Source organism: Leuciscus leuciscus (genome assembly GCF_965113295.1).
Source record: "Leuciscus leuciscus genome assembly, chromosome: 3".
Classification (NCBI taxonomy): Eukaryota; Metazoa; Chordata; class Actinopteri; order Cypriniformes; family Leuciscidae; genus Leuciscus; species Leuciscus leuciscus.
In genome coordinates, this window is record NC_138727.1 from 58,068,887 (window position 1) to 58,090,746 (window position 21,860).

Below are 21,860 nucleotides of genomic sequence, written 5' to 3' on the forward strand. Positions count from 1 at the left end.
GATATCCAGGCGATCACCGGGCGCTCGGCGTTCATGTACCCCGCCTGGAGCAGCCTTTCCTCAGCTAGTCGTTCTGACGTTTGCCGCGGACTCTGGCGTCTCTGTAGTGGTTAAACATGAGATATAATTCGTCTTGTGTATATCTAACGGGCGATTTTTGGTCTCGTGAATCTATCATTTGTTCCATGGCCAATCATTTTGGCTGAGGGGAAGTTTCATAACTTTATAAGCTATTTAACTTTATAAGCTATTTATAGAGCGCTGACTTTGTATGTTTGACAGAATTGTTTGCTTTATTTGTATAGCTTCTTGTACCATTTACTTATACTTTTATAATGGCTAATATTGATAAAACGGAAATTTAACAAAAAGAGACTGGGTTGAGTTTTGTCATTTTAAATTTAAAACAATGAAGATGATCTGTAATGTTGTTTACTGCAACATCTGTTGTTTAGTACAAATGCACATATTGCCTGGACCATATTAAAATGTTTAATATTTTTATATTATATTTAAACGAAAAGAGGCAGGTTTGTGTTTTATATTTCGTTTTGTTATAAATAGGCAAACGTTATGTGCAGTGAATATAATCAATACGTGTTGCCTGAACCACATTTGTGTGGCTATAATGTTTAAGATTTCTTTAAATGAAAACGAAAAGAGTTAGTATGGTGTTTTATAACATATTTAGTTGCCTAAAATATACACAGAGATAACCGGAGTAGCAGAGCGAGCTGAGTGACGCTCGCTGTTCTGTACTTGGAATAACCGGACTCGCATCCTTTACCCATATATGGATTGGCCAGAAGGTGGGCGAGGTTAGGATTTCCCAAGATTTTCCAAGATGGCGCCGCCCATACCCCCCATAAATGGCTTCAAAACCGTTCTTCAGAAAGTCTATGGGTGACGTCACAGACGCTTTGTCCATATTTTTTACAGTCTATGACCATGAGTGACTAACCGAAACACAGACTGAAAGCCGGACTGGAATAGTATAAATGGGTGGAGCGGAATGACTGATATTCCCCTCCCCGCTTAAAGCGTCCTGTAATCCACCGCTCGAGCTCCACTTCGGGTTTTCAATCTCCCGCTCGGATCGAGACTGCAGCCCGCCAGAGAAAACACGGGCGACATTACTTTAAAAAACACTCTTCCTTCAAATACGAGTTGATTATTATCATATTTGTGGCGTTCACGGGAGGAGGAAGAGGAGCACAGCTATGCAGGACGTATTATGCAGTTATACAGTGTTGTTATCGTGCAACGGTCGTTATTCCGAAATATTATGGGTGAATATCACATTTCGCCAATCACAATCAAGTAAGGTATCCCAGCGACCCCTGTCATAATAAAAGACAAGATGAACTGGCCGTTTTGAAATCGAATACAAAACTTTTCAATAAGTACTTAAAATCCACAACATACTTGACACATCCTTGTAATGTTCAATAATTTAGAAGACAAACTGTATCCAGATTCTAGAGATTTTTCTGTATTCTGTAAATAAATTGCCCAATAAAAATTAATATTGCAAGAACAGCTAACTAGTGGTATATCATTTACCATGATAATTGTGTACAAAAAAAGGTATACATTTAGTAAGCTGCAAAAATGGAAATATTTATATTGTTTTTGTTTTTTTTCAATCACCAATAAATGTTGGGGTTTCAGGATTTATTTTAACTAAAATTTGAATAAAGATGATTCTCAACTATGTTATGAAAGATATAACGGAATGAACTGATACACCATTTTACTATTCCCATTCAATGCAATGTATCTATACACTGTATCTACACTGAAAAAAACTACTTGCAAGATTTACTTAATAAAATCCTCGTAACAATTTGCACAAGTATATTTTAAGTAAATTTTACTGCTATAATATCAAGTACAACTTAAGTGTCATTATCAAGTAAAATCTACTTAGTATTGAACGTAACGCTCATGAAGAAATGAAGTAAAAATGACCTATTTACATTTCATTTAGAAGCTATATTTATTTAAAGTAATTAAGTAAAGTTTATTTATTGTTTTATAATTAGGAAGCTTGCTTTTATGAAATTATGAAGTAAATCTTACCATTTAATGAAGTAAATAAGTAGATTTTATTTCAGTTTTTTTTTTTTTTTCATTTACTTAAGTTTTATGAAATTATAATACTCCCTATAATTATGTAAACATAGCTAATTTCTTTTTTATAAATAATCCTGAACACAAATAAATGAACATTTTCTCTATATTTTTCACAAATCACACAATTAAAATACAATGAAACAGTTTATTTCTGTCATCAAAAATTGTTCTTCATACAAAAATGGACATTCACAGTCATCTCTTGACACAGGTGCATTCAGTAAAACTTCAGAATTATAGTGTAACCCTTGTTTTAAACATAAAAATTTATTTAAAAACAAATTCATGCAAAACATTCAACATTCAAAAGAGCACTCTGAAATAGTGAACTTTAAAGGGTTAGTTCACCCAAAAATGAAAATTCTGTCAGTAATTACTCACCCTCATGTTGTCCCAACCCCGTAAGACCTTCGTTCATCTTCAGAACACAAATTAAGATATTTTTATTTAAATCTGAGAGCTGGATCACTCCTCCATAGGCTTCTAAGGGATTTGAACTTGCTGGCCCAGAAAATGTATTAAAGACATCGTTAATATAGTCCAAGTGACTACAGTGGCTCAATCTTAAATTTATAAAGCGACGAGAATACTTTTTGTGCGCAAAAAAAAAAAAACAGTGAGTTCACGTAGTAAAACATCATAGCGCTTCTGTGTTGTACGTCACACGTAGGATCACTATTGGCCGACGCTGGTCATGTGTGTGATGCGTGTGACGTACAACTAGGGATGGGTATCGTTAAGGTTTTAACGGTATTACTACTCTTACCGATACTCCTTATCGATCCGGTACTTTAACGGTATTCTTATCGGTTCTTTTTGTTATATTAAAAAAAGGGGAAAAAATTATTTAGAACATAATTAATATTGCTTTATATTTTGAAATGTAAAATAAATATCTATAGCAAAAGAAAAAGCAATGGTTTAACAAAACAAATAAAACATGTATGTTATGCAGAAGGGTGCACGCTTTTGTGTTTTATATAGACAGACAGGACGCCAAAAACAAAGTACAAACACATGGTCAAACAAAAAAGTATATAAAACAAATATACAAATTATATACCCAGTGCTTTAATTTCAGTAATGTCTACTGACATTACTGTTCAGGAGTAATATGGGTTAAAAAGACATCTAATAAAGTCAGATGTAAAATAACACTGCATAGTTTATCATAGATAGATTAAAGCTTATATCATTCAAGAGCTGTGACTGATTTTATCTTTGCCTTTTGTTGTTTGATTCACATTAATGGAGCAATCGTCAGCAGGATTATTAGACTGCTGCCTCTTTAAGACCAAATGCAGATCTAATCATTATTAAGCCTCATATTTTCTCCCAACTATTTACGCCGATTTAAGACATAAACTGTATTTAAGTGAATAAACTGCTAAGTGAATCTCCAAGACGGCCATTTTGACATATTTGTGTATTTGATCGGTTAGATGCGCACACGAAGCCCAAAATATACGTTGCTTGTCTCGTTGCGGTGTGTTTCGGAGCGTGCGCCGCATTTTGGAACAGCGTCTATTGCGTCAATTTTGGTACTTTTAATAGCCTTTTATTATCAAACGCGTCCCGCAGTTTAGCAACAGTATAGACTACATTTTACAACAATCACCGATCGTGCAGATTCTGACGTTACTTTTAAGTTTTAGGGAGAAATGACAGCGCATCGCTCTGTGAATGGAAGGAAGTTGCGCTGGAGAGAATGTGGCTTTAGTTTTTAATGGTTACACCTAAAATATCTTCTTTTTTATAATCATTGGAAGCCAACATCTAAATCTAAAATAAAATTAGTTTAATATCAAAGATCTAAAGTGTAACCTTTTTAATGTTCTGTCCTCATCGTCACTCATTAAGCAGGGCTGTTGTGTTGCGCGCGCCGTGGCTTTGCGTGAAAGATCGCTCTCTCTCTCTCTCTCACACACACACACACACACACACACACACACACACACACACACACACACACACACACACACACACACACACACACACACACACACACACACACACACACACACACACACACACACACACACACACACACACACACACACACACACACACACACACACACACACACACACACTCTCTCTCTCTCTCTCTCTCTCTCTCTCTCTCTCTCTCTCTCTCTCTAGCAAAAATGCATCACAGACAAATGGTTCAATATTATTATATATAGAAGTGGCTGGCGAGATTAAATTCGCAAGATAATAATTTCTTAATAGCAATAATAGATAGCACGTGTACTTTAATAATTTCTCTAGTACCGACAGCAGAACCGATAACGTCCGAGCTTAACGATCCAGCGGTCTTTCAAAATTCAGCACCGGGGCCCGTTTAATACCGGGTTTCGGTACCAATCCCTACGTACAACACAGATGCGCTACGCTGTTTTACTACGTGAAAAAACCCGAGGCCCAGAGAGAAGGAAATGAATAGTGGAATAAAGTCGTTATTTTTGTGTTTTTTTGCGCACAAAAAGTATTCTCAGCGCTTTTATAAACTTAAGATTGAGCCACTGTAGTCACTTGGACTATATTAACGATGTCTTTAATACATTTTCTGGGCCAGCAAGTTCAAATCCCTTACAAGCCTATGAGGAGTGAGCCAGCTCTCATATTTAATAAAAAATATCTTAATTTGTGTTCCGAAGATGAACGAAGGTCTTACGGGGTTGGAACAACATGAGGGTGAGTAATTACTGACAGAATTTTCATTTTTGGGTGAATTAACCCTTTAAAGAATACCATTACAACTTTAATGCATTAAAACATCAACAGCTGAATGTTTAAACAATTCTATCATACCATAGCATTTACTACAACTTCATCTTTAAAGGGATAGTTCACCCAAAAATGAAAATTCTGTCATCATTTACTCTCCCTCAAGTTGTTCCAAACCTGTATGACTTTCTTTCTTCTGCTGAACACAAAATAATATATTTTGAAGAAAGTATGTAACCAAACAACTGATGGACCCCATTGACTTCCATAGTAGGAAAAAAATATATACTATGGATGTCAATGGGGACCAGCAACTGTTTAATTACCAGCCTTCTTTAAAATATCTTCTTTTGTGTTTAGCAGAAGAAAGGAAATCATACAGGTTTGGAACAACTTGAGGGAGATTAAATTATGACCGAATTTTCCTTTTTGGGTGAACTATCCCTTTAATCTTTGAACTTTTGGGAAGAGTTTAAGAAGGATGGATACATCGATTGGATCTCGATGTTTGAAGTTCTCCATCAACACCATGGACGACCAGTATTTTAATGATGTGCTGAGTGATGTCACTGTAGCTGTCCTCCTGCATACAGTTTAGAAGAAAAAAAATAATTATTTTGAGAAACAAAAATAGAAAGTGACTTCATTATCACAACCGAATGAACACATACTAAAAAAAGACCATATGGTTTCGATTATGTTAACCGTTTGATGCGTACGATTAAACCGGTGTGATTATATAGTGCAGGGGTCGGCAAGTAACTTTGGGCGTGGGCCAATATTTTTTTTAGCCAGTAGATGGCGGGCCAGCTACACAGAGTAGGCCTATGGATACAAATTAAATACTTTTATATAGGCCTATAATCGCGGAATATGATGGGTCCGTCACTGTCCGTGGATCATTCGTTCAATCGTTTTTTCAAATTAAAACCAAAAATAAAAAGATGAAAAACGACTTGTTTTTCCATTATTTATTTCCTGAACTAAAATGAAAAAACGAATAACAATGGGTTTTCTGATTTTCTGATTGTGCTCAGATCAAAAATAGAAAGAAATAATTACTGGATTAGACAAATTTTAATTTTGATTTTTAATTTAACACCTTAGGCATATATCAAGGAAATCATTTTAAACAGATCAAGTACTATTGTGGTAACAGATTACAGCCATTTTAATAAAGGTGTGAATAGCAATCATACTCATTTGCTTACAGTCCGACTTTTGAACTTTATTCCTTTTTTTTTTATTATTATTTATTCGGGACACACACATACACACCTAAGGTTTAAGGAGTTCTGCGCGGGACTGTTTTTTTTCTGTCCCGCTCCCACAAGGTTCTATTCATCAACCACTTAAAATACACTCGGTGTTCACCCGCTTTATTTCCCGACCTGACGGTTCCGCAAAATTTAGATCTCGTTTCCATAATCTCACATTCAAATGTCTCTAACGGCAAGAATGAGATTAAGTAGCCTATAATAAATGCTATACAAAAATTGTGTTCGTGTCAATATAAATATTAGGCTATTTTAACATTGTACTGTCAGCAGAGAAAAAAAATGCCACAGAAAAAAATTATGAAATATAAATAGCCTAACATAAATTAAATAGGACAAAGCCTATCACTCAAATTTCTAAGCAACATAAACGAAAATCATATTGCCCTACTGACAAATGAAGTAGGCTATTTTCTGCCGAAATATTTCAAACATCCTTGCAAAAAAAGAATGTTGTTGACTGACAATGGTTTCAGTACCAAACAGCTCCTCAGAGATAGGTGTACAGGTGGTCAGAATTAAGTGCGGATACGCTGTCAAAAGATGTCGGGAGTGGGCTATTGTCAGTCAGACCGCCCGCTCCGTCCAAAGTAGCCTACACCAGAGTTCTGACCGCTACCGTCTTTTGACGCGCGAATGGACAAAGTGGTCAAGCGTATAACTAGACGCGGCAGGCGCGAATTTGACGTGCTATTCGCGTCCGGTGTGAACGCACAGTTATACTTTAAAATGTAATCCCGCGCCGCATGATAGCGGTGAAATCGCCGCGCGACTGCGGCTTTTCTCAAGTAGTGGAAGAGTTTTGTGCAGCATTTAGGACTTCCAAAATAATCCGGCGGGCCAGAAAATATTGCTGCCGCCAGTTGTCGTTCCCTGATATAGTGCATTTCAGGCATTTAAGTTACATACAACTAAGTTACCACACACATTGTGTAAGTAACTATAAAGTTTACTTTTTTTTTTCTTTCTCCCACTTCACCAGCCTCTTACTTTCTGCAAAATCCAAAAACATAAAAGATAAACACTAGAAACAGGCTCGAAATAACAACAGAAGTGTGGGGACAATATACAAGGACTCCGTGACAAACACTGAAACAGACAGGGTATATATACACAAGTGTTACGAGAAACAGCTGTAAGGCAATGAACAATCAGTGACAGACAGGATCATGGGAATTGTAGTGAGAATGCATAGACACCGTGAAAACTGAGGACCTCTAGTGTTTAACCCAGGGAACCACCAGACACTGTGACATAACCCCCCCTCTACGGAGCGGCTACCAGACGCTCCACGACAGAAAACAAAACTCGACAAAAGTCCAGGAGGGAGGTGGAACTGTGGGGGATTAGGGGGAGGGACGTAGGGCCAGGACCATGGGAGGGAATGGACACAGGGGATGACAGTTCATCGGGCGGCCTGGGCGGAGATGACACTTCAGGCGACCAGGGCGGAGACGTCCCGTCGAGCGACCACGGCGGAGACGGCCCCTCGGGCGGCCAGGGCGGAGACGGCCCCTCGGGCGGCCATGGAACAGGAGCGGGCATCCACCCAGGAGCAGGCATCCACCCAGGAACAAACATCGGTTGCTCTGGAACAGACCCCGGCTCAGAACTAGGAACTGATACCTGCTCGGAAACAGACACCGGCTCAGGAACGGAAACAGACACCGGCTCAGGAACGGAAACAGACACCGGCTCGGCAGCATCCCTTTTGTCTGAAGATCCTGAAACTGACTCAGAAACATGAACAGTCTCAAGATCAACAACCGTGACCTGAGCATTCTCTGGATCGACAGACGTGACCACAGTCTCTGAATCGGCAGACATGGACTGAACAGTCTCTGGGTCAACAGACGTGACGTGAACCGTTTCTGGGTCAATTGACATGAACAGTCTCTGGATCTGCAGACGTGACTTTAACCGTCTCCGAATCGGCAGACGTGACATGAACAGTCTCTGGGTCAACAGGCGTGACGTGAACAGTCTCAGAATCGGCAGACGTGACGTGAACAGTCTCAGGATCAGCAGAACTCATCTGCTTCCTCCATGCCTGCAGAACTGCCACTACATAAAAAAGGAACACAGCCTTCCTGGCCATGGCAGGACTGATGATGGGAAGTTCTGGGACAACCTCCAGGAAGACAGCGGGCTGTTCGGGGACGACCTCCAGGGAGACGGCGGGCTGTTCGGGGACGACCTCCAGGGAGACGGCGGGCTGTTCGGGGACGACCTCCAGGGAGATGGCGGGCTGTTCGGGGACGACCTCTAGGGAGACGGTGGGCTGTTCGGGGACGACCTCCAGGGAGACGGCGGGCTGTTCGGGGACGTCAGGAGTGCAGGAAGCTCTCCCTCTCCTTCTCCTCTGGATGGGATCGGCGGCGGATGGAAGTCTGGGCTGGATCTCACCATCTCAGGTTCCATGAAGGATCGAGGTGGAGAGTGATACCTGGACTCCCCTCTAGTACCTCCTCTCCTATGACCTCCGCGGGTCCCAGAAAACTTTGCCAGCCGGGTTCCCTCGAACGACTCTCTGGGATGATCTGAAGGGGGTGTGGAAGCTTTCTTCAAATCAGCTTCCTCAGTCAATCAGGCCCACAGTGCAAAACACTCAAAGATGTTCATACGAGGAGGAATCTCTTTAGATTGAGAATTCCCCCTCTGCTGTTTCTTCCCCTTCTCAGTGGCTGGAGATTTTGGAGACCCCATACCACTGGATCTCTGCATGACGGAGTCCTTCTGTCACGACACGCACACACAGGGAATTAGAGATCCAAAAGCAGTGTTTTATTAAAGGGTAATCCGTACTCACAACCAGTCCAGGCAAAGGTCATAATCCAAAAGGCAATCCAAAAACATAAAAGATAAACACTAGAAACAGGCTCAAAATAACAACAGAAGTGTGGGGACAATATACAAGGACTCCATGACAAACACTGAAACAGACAGGGTATATATACACACAAGTGTTAACAAGGTGACGAGAAACAGCTGTAAGGCAATGAACAATCAGTGACAGACAGGATCATGGGAATTGTAGTGAGAATGCATAGACACCGTGAAAACTGAGGACCTCTAGTGTTTAACCCAGACATTTGGAAGATACTGTTAAGACAACTCATTATTTTCTCGAAAAAACAACGGAATTGAATCAAGATACTCATCCACATGATAAAGGAGGTCTTGAATGTGCCAAAAATATAAATAACTCATTTTCGACCAAAAACGAAGTTACGGTCTTTTGCCTTTGCACGGCAGTATAGCTCCTAACTGGCGAATTTAAGAGAAACTCCTAAAAATAATGGGCGTGTCACTCATAACTTTAGACTCTTAATGTGTTTTACTAAGAGTATTCACAATATTAATCTATCAATAATAATAATAATAATAATAATGTCATCATCATATTATTAATGTTGACCTGGTTTAACTAACTTTTATGTGATAGCCCTATAATAGGGGTCCTGTGCATGTCTCTGGGTTACTGGCTTAGAAAAAGATCTGCACTAAAACAGATTGTGTGTAGTATAGCTTAATCCCCCCAGACATGACATCCTGGTAACCCCTCTGCTTGCAACCAATCCCTTTTTTGATTTGCATAAAGGTTTAATGCAGTTTGTAGGCCTCTTGTCAACTCAAAAAAGAGCAAGTGAGAGTCAAGGGTTTTAGTGAAGATCAAACTCAATAAATTAATTCCAAGCATTTGTTCACTCGGCAGGAACTCGGTATCTGTGAACAATCCTGTCTGTGAAGAAATGAAAAGTTCCACTGCTTGTGAAAATCACACACGTCTTAAAGAAATGCTTTGAAAATGTGTATAACTTTGCATGTTCTCGACTCTTTTCACTTCCTCTTTCTTTCTCCGTTTGGCTAGTTCTCTTTCTCTGAAGGATGCTGCTTCATTTGCCCTGTCCATTTTATGATGAGGTATTTTCTTATGTTACAGAAAGTATTATTTGAGTAGTTTTAATCAAAGCTAGTTTTGAAGCAGCAAGTGGGGGGAAAATGTAAAGAGGAAGATAAAGAGTTCGTCTTCAAGGCTCATCTTATGGTTGTAAACCTCTGATTCACTGCATCGTTTCATCGCTGAAACACGGTAAGGGAATTTCTCTGTTTGTAGTATGCAACGTTACATTTTAAAAGTAAAATAGGAATTTTCCTTGTTATCTTTATGTGTTCATACTGTATGTTTTAAAAAAAATGAAAATGTTAAGATGGTGCATCAATAAAATATCAGGTTGGAGGTTTCTTAGATTGTTACTGATATCTGAGATGGAAACTCTGTCAGTATTTATCAGTATTTCTATTTGTTGACTATACTGATTAAATAACATTTTCATAAAAAAAAAATCATGTTTTACCCGGGAATATGAAAAAAGCTTTATCCCCTGGTTTCACAGACAAGGTCCCAGACTAAAATGCATGTTTGAGCTGTTATAACTGAAAGCAACTTGCACTGATAAATATGTCAGTGCCATTGTTTTGTCTCAAGATTCACACCAGTAATGTTTATTAAAGGTACTCAAATGTCCTAATGGATCTGAGGCCTAATCCTGGCACCATCAAGCCCTGTCTGTAAAACCAGGCCTATATTTCACATAAAAAGCTTGTTTTTAAAGACTGTTTTAATTTTTCTGTCATGAAAACTATCTACAATAACCTGAACTTGTTCTTGCCGAATTTCAAAAGATTCGCCTTCACAGAAGCTAAAATAAGTGGCTTTGTGATTGTGATTCCTGCTCATGTCAGTCAGAATGGCTCCTCCTCTTCCTCTGATCTTGCTGCTCATGATTTCGGGTAAGTCAGACTATTTCTGCTTTTCAACATCCTCAAGTACTTCAGATGCAGTTAATTTGAATAAAGAAAATAATTTCAGACTTTTTCAGTGAAAAAGGTTGGGAAGTGGCTGGTAATCGTGATGCTAAATTGTTCGAGATGAATTCTGTGTTTCAGGGGTTTCTGGTGCTGATTGGGGTGTGAGTTAAGCCCCTTTCACACAGCGCTTTGAACCCGGCAAATTGCCAGAGCGCCTTCTGTGTGAACGCAAACTCGACCCGGGATTTATGCCGGGATCGATGCCGGGTCGGGACCTAGTAACATTGCCGTGTTCAGTCCCGGAACGCGCGCTGTGTGAACAAAAGCCGTAATAATGCCGTGTCGTAGTGATGACGCTGAAGCGCGGGATCGTTCGCCAGCTGTGAAACGGTACGTAAAGCGCAATTTTATGATCGAATCAGAGAAAAAAATGCACAAGCGTGGTTTCTCGAGAGAGAGAGATCGCAGCTCATAAGCAAACTTAAGATGCTGCTGAGATTACAAGTCACATCGATGTCACGTGTCTTTACGGCATTTACGGGTTGTGTGTGAACGCACTCTCTGATTCCGGAAAATCACTGGCAGTGTGAATGAACCAAATTCAAACGAACCCGGGTCAAATCCCGGGTCACTTTATCCGTGTATTTTCCGGAATCTCTGTGTGAAAGGGGCTTTATAGTCCTTCACACATCTGTGCACTAAAGGACTCAACAGTGATAATGAGATGCACTTATAAATACCCTACTCTCTGTAGGGTAGACTCTGAAGGATTCACACATGTACTATTTCAGATTCATCACTGATAAACCTGATGGAAAATGGATTGGCGATCCAGGAGTGACTCTTACTGTCACAGGTGACTTTGATGAGGTTTATCTCTTCTTCTGTGCATTATGTTGAATAATAATCAGTGTATGACAGCAGCACTAGATATAATGTGTGTGTTGTGTTCAGATCTTCAGGTGGAGTCTCCTGAGAGAGTGACAGAGGGAGATTCAGTCAATCTGAGATGTAAAAGCAGCTGCACTCTGACTGACAGAGCAACATTCATCTGGTACAGAAACTCACAGCCATTAACTGAGAGAAGAGACAGAAACAATGAACTCCTGCTGCAGTCAGTCAGAAGAGAGGATTCAGGCAGATATAGCTGTGCTGTAGACGGACACACTCACATCTCTCCTGATGTTGAAAAAGGAACCCTTTTTCGCTCATGCAAGACCAACTCCTATATGCTTGAAGGGCGAAATATCCTGAAAAACTGTTGGCCAAAGTCACATTTTAATAACATATTTCAAATTTACATGATCCATAAAGATCCATAAATGTTTTTTCTGATGCTCAAAAAAAGTGTTTATTTCAGGTTTGTCCAGAAAATTACAATTTGGATATTTTATTTAGAAGGCAGGACTTCTATTACTAGAGCTGAAATATTTGGTATGTGAAAAGGCCTCAAGCGTTACTCTGACAGGACTGATTTCCTCTTCCTCTTCCTCTTCTGTGTGACGTCCCTCAGCGTCTCTCCATCGCTTAATGAAAGTCACGTGATCAACACTGCGATGCTGAAGTCAAAAGTTCATGCATTTGTTTTTCTCACCTACAAAAGAGGAAACAGTGTATAACCATGTTTAGAGACATGTGATGCATTCAAGAAGGACAAGGCAACTGACACATTAAAAAACGTAATAGTTATCATGATAAAAACATTCAGATGAATCAATTCTGCTTCATCAGCGTCTTTAAAGTTCTTTATTTAACTTCCCGTTTGCTTTTAATCAGTAAATTGGAGGTTTATCAAGTGCACAGTTTGTTTTGACGTCACTGCTACTGCAATACCTTCCAGTGTTTTACAAGCTAGGATAGTTGGTCTGTATATGGAAATTAAAGTACAGTTATTAAAGCAATTATTTTCTCTGTTTCTTAAGAACAGGTTCCTTGTCATTACAATCTATTTGCAACTTATTGAAAACAGATATTCCCAAGTTTGAAAACATTATTACATGAGCATCTTTATTGACTGACGTAAAGTTTCTCTCAGTTTAATGTTTATGCCTTTAGTCTAATGTTGTCTGTTAAAACTCTTCCTCTGCTTGATCTGCACTAGTTGAGCTGTCATAAGTGTTAATCACGTGTCATTCAGAGTGTAAATACGCCTATACTGGTTTCATCCTGATCATTTATAGTGCTGTCACAGTGCTTCTTCCACCTGACATGCAATAACAATAGCGGTGTCAAGAGTCAGTGATGGTTCCAGCAGGAGTCTGTCTCGCACCGCTGGGGCATACGATCGTTCGACCAGCTGATCCCGCAGCATTTCACTTTCCATGTCACCATAAGCACATGATGAAGATAATTCCCGCAAAGCAGACAGGAACTGTGAAATGGTCTCTTCAGCACGTTGAGAACGCTGGCGGAAGCGATGTCGAGCGACCACAACATTCACCTTTGGAACAAAATGATTCTCCAACGCTGTCATTGCCTCTGCAAATGTAGTTCCAGTATTAGGAAACGTGTAAAACAGCCTCTGGCCTTCAGTCCCCAAACTGTGTAGTAGAATAGCACGTTTCCTGGCATCCGGCCATGAGTCTCCTGTAGCATTAATAGCAAACAAGTCATTTTCGAAAAATTTTCGCCAGGTAGCAAAAGGAATCGCAGGCTCTCCACTGCATGGCAGAAAAGATGCAGGCGTAGGCACGGAAATGGTCGTCGCCAATTTGTTGTGTATTAAAGTATTAAACACAAGACCGAAGTAATTCCTTCGATGCTCTTTTATTTTAACACCTGTCAAACTTGTCTTCTAGAACATCACACCTCTCATTCTACTCCCCAAGCAGCACTTCAACACTTCAGCATTCCACTGCCACCTTGTGGTTAACTATGAACACAACAGTTGTGACTTGTTTGATTATACTTGCTTATAGGTAAAGCTAATTGTTGATTAGTTTTTTTATTATTATTTGTGTCACAAACATTTTTAAGCTGTGTAGAAATACAACTGTTTAAATAGTAAATTCACTTTAAATATTGAACATTTGGAATTCATCTTTATTCAATAAATTACTAGTGTCAAAACTAGTACCCATGGATCCTTGCAATGCCGACTTTTCACAATCCAATCAACAAGTCCCACTCATTTTTTTTACTTGTTTGATAATCCACTTCACAAAATGCTTCACAATATGGAGGTGAAGTTAGTCTTAAATTATCTTTAAGTGCCGACTTTAGTTACTAGAACTTCACCTTTTGGTGATACAACATAATCAAAGTCCCTTTTAAGGAAAGTTAGTTTATTTGCAACCCTTTCAGGCAGGAACCCTTTTTCGCTCATGCAAGACCAACTCCTATATGCTTGAAGGGCGAAATATCCTGAAAAACTGTTGGCCAAAGTCACATTTTAATAACATATTTCAAATTTACATGATCCATAAAGATCCATAAATGTTTTTTCTGATGCTCAAAAAAAGTGTTTATTTCAGGTTTGTCCAGAAAATTGCCAATTTGGATATTTTATTTAGAAGGCAGGACTTCCATTACTAGAGCTGAAATATTTGGTATGTGAAAAGGCCTCAAGCGTTACTCTGACAGGACTGATTTCCTCTTCCTCTTCCTCTTCTGTGTGACGTCCCTCAGCGTCTCTCCGTCGCTTAATGAAAGTCACGTGATCAACACTGTGATGCTGATGTCAAAAGTTCATGCATTTGGTTTTCTCACCTACAAAAGAGGAAACAGTGTTTAACCATGTTTAGAGACATGTGATGCATTCAAGAAGGACAAGGCAACTGACACATTAAAAAACGTAATAGTTATCATGATAAAAACATTCAGATGAATCAATTCTTCTTCATCAGCGTGTTTAAAGTTCTTTATTTAACTTCCCGTTTGCTTTTAATCAGTAAATTGGAGGTTTATCAAGTGCACAGTTTGTTTTGACGTCACTGCTACTGCAATACCTTCCAGTGTTTTACAAGCTAGGATAGTTGGTCTGCATATGCAAATTAAAGTACAGTTATTAAAGCAATTATTTTCTCTGTTTCTTAAGAACATGTTCCTGGTCATTACTATCTATATGCAACTTATTGAAAATAGATATTCCCAAGTTTGAAAACATTATTACATGAGCATCTTTATTGACTGACGTAAAGTTTCTCTCAGTTTAATGTGTATGCCTTTAGTCTAATGTTGTCTGTTAAAACTCTTCCTCTGCTCGATCTGCACTAGTTGAGCTGTCATAAGTGTTAATCACGTGTCATTCAGAGTGTAAATACGCCTATACTGGTTTCATCCTGATCATTTGTAGTGCTGTCACTGGTCACTGATGTTGGTGAAACGGGTAAGAGCATGATTTTATAACTGTTCTGTTAAATATCTTAAGTGTGGGGGATTTATGGGAGATTGGTTGGGGCTAGTTGTCACAGGGCTGTGTTTCAGTAACTATATGGTTTAAAATCAAAAGTCTAATTGCACAAATATTTTTTCTCTAGCAGTTTTTTGTATGTTGGTGACTAACACCTTGATAAAAATCAACTTTGATCTTTTAACAACAGATAACTGTATAATACAGGCTGACTATATAATGAAAGCTGCTGTCAATCAAAAGGTGGCAGGGACAGACGTTGGACAGTTCCGTACTCAAGTAGTGCAAAAACGACTGTTGCTCAGCTATAGTCAAGATACAGGGGGTTTATGTTGAGCTAGTGTCTTCATCTGTAGGTCCAAGAATAGGCTGAGGCTAGTGCTATTATTAGTTTAAAATAAACCAAAAACAAACACATATTCTCTGCACTTCCATAAATTTCTCAGTAGATCAAAGTAGCATAAAGTCTGCTCTGGAACAGACACAGCGCACGAGTCCTCAGTCCACTCTCTCTCAGAATCTCCCAGTTTCCCAGTGGCTTTTCTCCGTGACAATTAACGCAATAAAGCACTATTCGCACGGGATAAGTATTACCTGGTGACCTCTAGTCATTTGTAATAATTGCAGAGGTTGTCTGAGATCTTAATCCCGTGCGAATCGGCCATGTCTGTAATTTGTAAAGTAAAAATTCCCCCGCAAATGGCCGACCATATTTCGCCGAACACAGAGGTCCTGTGATAATAGTAGTCCTGTGCGAAATCTCTGTGATTTGGCGGTTCGTTTATAATTTTTTCAAGGTTTTGGTTTCCTGTGCGTTTTTTTATCCATCTTTCATGAAGAATGGAGTTGGAGTGTTTTGATAGTATTTTGGGTGCTGGGTCATATCGCTGTACACCATGATACGATACAACTAAACAATTTGCAGAAAGGGAAAGCTGAAAACCATCAGAAGAGCAAAAACAAAAAGAATGATTAGATGGAGATGGATGACATGTATAGCAGCATGTGGTAAGGAACATTCTTCTGTTTATGATATATCCTACAGCTAGACCTATAATAACAACAATACATTTCCAAGCAATAGCCTATTGACATCATATACGGGAGATAAGTCAGTAAATTCGAGTAAAATCACAGGCTTCGCTTGTCCCGTGCGAATGCACGACTCCTCAGTCCACTCTCTCAGAATCTCCCAGTTTCCCAGTGGCTTTTATCCGGTCTCTCCATTTCAGTTACTGCAACAAGACACAGGTGTTTGTAGTTTTGCACTTGACCTGCTTACTCACCTCTCATCTCCAGTCTCTCTATCCCGCTGCAGACTTCACTGAACCACACACCCCTCGCCACAGACATATATACTGTATAATATATTTGATGAAACATCTAATGTAATTAGAATATGAAAAACTTAATGTGTAACAATGAGACAGAAACGACAAGACGTACGGCCAGTTGGATAAGCCGCTAAGACTAGTCTTACAAGTTAGTGTTGTGGCAAAAACAATAACTAACAAAACAGCATCAGGCATAAGAAACATTCAAAGTCAATTTGTATTAAAGAGAAGAAGTTTTATTCTCTTTAAGAGGTTTGTTCACAAAAAATACCACGACAGCTACCTCGCGATAGGAACAAGACCTGTCACACAGAAAACAGACAGTCTTTTTATACCTATAGTCTCTTCTCCTGTAATTTCCTGCTCCCCCAGTAAACCAGGTCTAACTGGAAAAAGAAATACAGTGGTCTTTCTAGACCCCCCGCTGCCCCAGAGTTTTACTGTTCTCCCACCTGCGAGGCCGAAACCAGATAACCCCTCTGTCTTTTGTAAAACATTGGCCCTTCTGACCCCTCCCGTGTTTTACTGTGTGTTCTTTTGTTCCCGTCACGAGCATACTCGTCCTTCGAATGAGACGTTAAACCGAGGTCCTGACTCTCTGTGGTCATTAAAAATCCCAGGATGTCTTTCGAAAGAGTAGGGGTGTAACCCCGGTGTCCTGGCCAAATTTGCCCCTTGGCCTCTGTCCATCATGGCCTCCAAATCATCCCCATATACTGATTGGCTTCATCGCTCTGTCTCCTCTCCACCAGTAAGCTGGTGTGTGGTGGGCGTTCTGGCGCAATATGGCTGCCGTCGCATCATCCAAGTGGATGCTGCACATTGGTGGTGGTTGAGGAGATTCCCCCCTTCTATGTAAAGCGCTTTGAGTGTCGAGAAAAGCGCTATATAAATGTAATGAATTATTATTATTATTATTATTACATATATACATACATACATACATCCCAGGAGGGAAAAAACACATGATTGAATTGAAAGAAAACCCACTCAATGTTTAAGAAAATGAATAGGGAAAAAGTAAAACTATTCATTTTTCCATAACAATTTCCTCCTCTTTATCATTCTCTGATAAACGATTTGGTTTCATTACCATTAGTTTTGAACAACTTAAAACACGCTTGTTTCTAATTCTAAGAAAACTCAACACCACTCAATCGTCAAAACTCATAAATGGTTACAATTATTTCAAGTCTTTACATCACAGTTATACTCTTCATGTCTGATTTTGTATATCTAATCGCTCTACTTAAACTTTGAAAGAAATAAGAAAAATAAAAATAAAAACTTTGGAGCAAGCAAGTAAATATTTTATCTGAAGCCGGGCTAAATGGATAAGCACTGTTACCACATTTCCCGATAAATCGGACCCTCAGTCACTCCAGTATAAACAAGAAATAGTATAGATTGTCATAGTAGGAAAACCAAATCAATTTAACACCCCTGGTTGATTTGAATAAAAATGTTTACCAATACAATTCAAAGATTAAAAGTAGAATAAAAAATAAAAAAATAAAAATCCCTCATTCAAACCCTGCATCCTTCTAACCAATGTAGTTGTTCAAAATTAACTCTAATACTTCCATTATGGACTGTCTTTCATAGCTTATTACACATCAGTTAATAGATTTTCTACATTTGCACCAAACAAATCAATACCTAGTTTGATTCAATCAAATACAATCATCAAAATCATCACCAAAAACATATTCTTCTGCTAAACTTAAACCATCAGTTGGTCCACATCTTTCTCCAGATGTGTTGATCATCTCGTTGCCCCATGGACGTTCCATCTTCACCATTTTGACACTTTGCGCATCGTTGAAATGGTCTTTCCAGCGTGGGCAAGAGAGGAATGTTTCTAGCACATATCCTTGATCTCTCGCTTTATTCTTTGCGTTGGCGTGTGGGGTTGCTGATGTTGGTTGGTTGATTTTCAAATCCTTACAAGGTTTTCCCTTAGATCATGATCACACCCCCACTGGAATGAGTCTTTTACTGTCTGCTGTCACCTGTGAATGCAGACCTTAAGTGATTTTGTTAGTGACCGCTTGTCTTGTCGTCCCTTTTGGTCTGACCTGTGGAATTTTCAACCTGAAACATATCACTGGATAATTTCTTTCTCACTGAATAGCACTCAGGGTCCTTTTCCCCTGAAAAACACTCAAACCACGTTGCTCATGTTAACAAAACAATACAGAATCAGTTCTGTTTGGTTCAAAACATCCTGACATCCTGCAAAATGAACATTTTAAGTTAGGCATTGCACAGTGTTAGGCACTGTTTCTTCACTTTGCTCATGTTAGCCAGACAATATGTATACATTTGGAACAGAATCAGTTCTGTTTGATGCAATCCGTTCTGACATCCTGAAAAAGAAAAATGTTAAGTTATGCGCTGCGCAAGGTGTGGCATCTTTCTGCCACAATAATGACCCAGGCCAGGATAACTAGTCAAATTCATCTATAGCCATTGTTTTCACTGGGCACAGTTTGCCCTGCCCGTTCACTCCTGTATGACAAGATCAGCTGGTTTTAGACAAAAGGTCCTTCTAACCCCCTGGGGCTTTCCAAAATGCAAATGGTCCTTTTGACCCCCTGGGCTTTCCTGTCCTTCTGACCCCTCTGAAGAGTTGAAAGGCTCTTATCTGACCATTTGTTCGTGTGTGTGTGTGTGTGTGTGTGTGTGTGTGTGTGTGTGTGTGTGTGTGTGTGTGTTTGCTCATGCCATGTGTCCAAATGTCTGCATCTTCTGTAAAGAAAAACAAATGTTGAGGTTATTGTCACATAGTTTTCTTTTGTCTGCTGTGCTGCCGCATCTGTCCTGGCGTTTCCTGTCGAAACAATTCTTGTTATTAGCACACTTAAAAATACAAACAATGCACACAGCAATTTTGTTCGGGGCAAAAATTACTTCTTGCAGGGCTTTTACCCAATTAAACCCAGTGTCCTTCCAACATTTATCTTCCCACCTGTGCGAATGCTTTCAGCAAATGTGAACCCCTTAGTAAACCATATTTGGCAACTGTTATCATCCTCCTCTTGATGCACGAGATCTCATCTTGTGCATCAATTTAACATAATAAGATTCTCTTACATTTATCAGACGCTTTTATCCAAAGCGACTTACATTCCAAGATACACATTTACATTCTAATCAGTTCTTGCTTTCCCTCGGAAATCAAACCCAAGACCTTGGCGTTACAGGTGTCAAACTCTAATGTTTGATCTACAGGAAAACTGCAATATTTGTTAATATTTATTTGGTAACATTTGTTTGGATAAAGTTTGCTAACCCAAACATTGTCCTTCAGCCAAATTTCCTTTAGACATCTTTCTTTGCCTCTTAAACAAAAATATTACTTAAAGCCACAATTTCATCTTCTTATCAAATTGTTTTAAGGCAGCGGCCCCTAGTTTCACAGCGTATCCTGCTTTTCAGGCCTGTCGTTGGTCTCGCAATTCAGTCATCTACAAACATTCTCCAGGTCATCAATTGGTCAGGTCAGGTTGTGGTGTGCACACTTCATCAACGTCAGTCGAATAACAATCTCCCCCTTTTTACAATACATAACTGTTAAGGGCTCTCTGGATAATCTTATATTTACTTAGCCTACGTGTTTGTTGCTGTCAAATCTATAACATTTTCTCAACACATGACTGACGGCTATCTACGACTTCACAATTCTAATTTACACATCAATCCTTAAACCTGTCCAGAAAGTAATTCAAATTTACTGCACATCATAAATGACCAAAATAATAATTAACAGACAGAGCTCGATGATCAATCAACTTAAGGCTCGTCCTATGTTCTGTGTTTCCTTCTCATCAGATTGACTCACAATCCTCAGCTTACTTTCAAATTTGTCATTTGCCTTAACCCATCTATAATGCTAAAACACTCTTTCCAGAGGTTAATGACAAATGTATACACACTATTCAGACAGGATAGTTGTCCTTAACTAACACATACTGTACAAAACATGAATTAACACTCACACTCATCCCTGACTATGAACCGCTCATATTTCTTATTTATATCTTTTCTCTAAAAAGATAAAAATTTTAAATGACATTTTAACCTTACATTTTCCTGTATCTTTTATGTAATGTTTTTATTTATGGCCTCTTAACCAGTTTCAAAGCATGTCTGTTCATTATTCATTTGATTTTAGAAAAGTCAGCTGGATTGTTTTGGTTCATTATCTTACTTTGCTTCAGCTTTCTTTGGCTGACTGATAACAGAAAGACAGACAGAGTACCATCCCTTCCTTCACTCAAGCAGTCTCTTTCTCTCTCATTATAAGCAAATAATCTTTTCAACAGATTCCTAGGACTGTAACTAAAATAATCATAGTCATAGTCAACCCTTTATGGTGCATTCACACCGGACGCGAATAGCGCGTCAGGCGCGAGTGATTTCAATGTTAAGTCAATGCAAAGACGCGTTACGCGCGTAAAAAATTCCTGCGGCGCGAATGAGGCGTAGAGCGCGGCGCGGTAGACGCGAATACGCCTCATTCGCGCGTCAAGTTCGCGCGAATAGCGCGAATTGAGCGTCTGGCGCGTTAAGCGCGTTACGCGCGAATGATTTTATTAGTGCTATTTGTGCATTCACGGGTTTGATGCGAATTCGCGTCTGCCGCCCGAGTTGAAAAATCTGAACTTCTGCGTCAATTCGCGCCGCGTTAACCAATCAGGAGCCTGCTTGCTGCTGTCACGTGGTGAAGTGACAGTTTATAATGTTATTTTATGTTTGGCCTCAATAAATTATTTTGTAATATGACTCAAATGCACAACAAAGCAAATCTTTCACATAAAAACTCGATTTCAATATATGAGAGATACTCATTTTGTATTGAATGCTATTTATTCCATATCTATTCTAGATTATATGAAACATTATTATTCTAATGTAAAGACAACAAACACAATTTAGTGTATAAAAACAAAAATCACAGGACAGGTTTCACTTTTGGAGGCTGACTCCATTTATTATCAAAACAAAAATAAATGACAGATTAGGTGGGTGCGGGCGAGGGTGAACCTCGCGCCGGGCTGTAGAGCGCGGGCTCGTCAGGCAGCGACCACTCGAGGCCGAGGCCTCACGGCCTACGCTGTCCTCGTCAGCGTCCTCACCGTTAGGTCCACCAAACCTAGCTCCTGGAGCAAATTGTGAAACTCCTGAAACCCTCTGGAGGGTCTGGTGGACCCGAGTA

The 21,860-nt window shown here is 39.4% G+C and overlaps 3 protein-coding genes across 3 annotated transcripts in view; 1 reads left to right on the forward strand and 2 right to left on the reverse strand.

Annotated features, from left to right (window-relative positions):
- LOC309493680 (B-cell receptor CD22-like) overlaps positions 1-11,510 on the forward strand; it is a 60,313-nt gene extending 48,803 nt beyond the window's left edge. Inside the window, exons 12-14 of the mRNA XM_082162876.1 lie at positions 10,086-10,235; positions 10,829-10,936; positions 11,093-11,510. The gene's annotated coding sequence lies outside the window, so the exon portion shown is untranslated. The remainder of the gene's footprint in view (positions 1-10,085; positions 10,236-10,828; positions 10,937-11,092) is intronic.
- LOC309493846 (sialoadhesin-like) overlaps positions 1-21,860 on the reverse strand; it is a 128,619-nt gene that overhangs the window by 75,933 nt on the left and 30,826 nt on the right. The gene's annotated exons all lie outside the window — the stretch shown is intronic.
- LOC309494738 (uncharacterized protein) lies at positions 4,539-8,866 on the reverse strand (the record flags this gene model as incomplete). The annotated part of the gene is made up of 4 exons (XM_082164149.1): positions 4,539-7,951; positions 8,094-8,551; positions 8,608-8,682; positions 8,767-8,866. The coding sequence occupies 4 exons, from the start codon at positions 8,864-8,866 to the stop codon at positions 7,409-7,411; spliced, it is 1,176 nt and encodes a 391-aa protein (XP_082020275.1). The 3' UTR covers positions 4,539-7,408.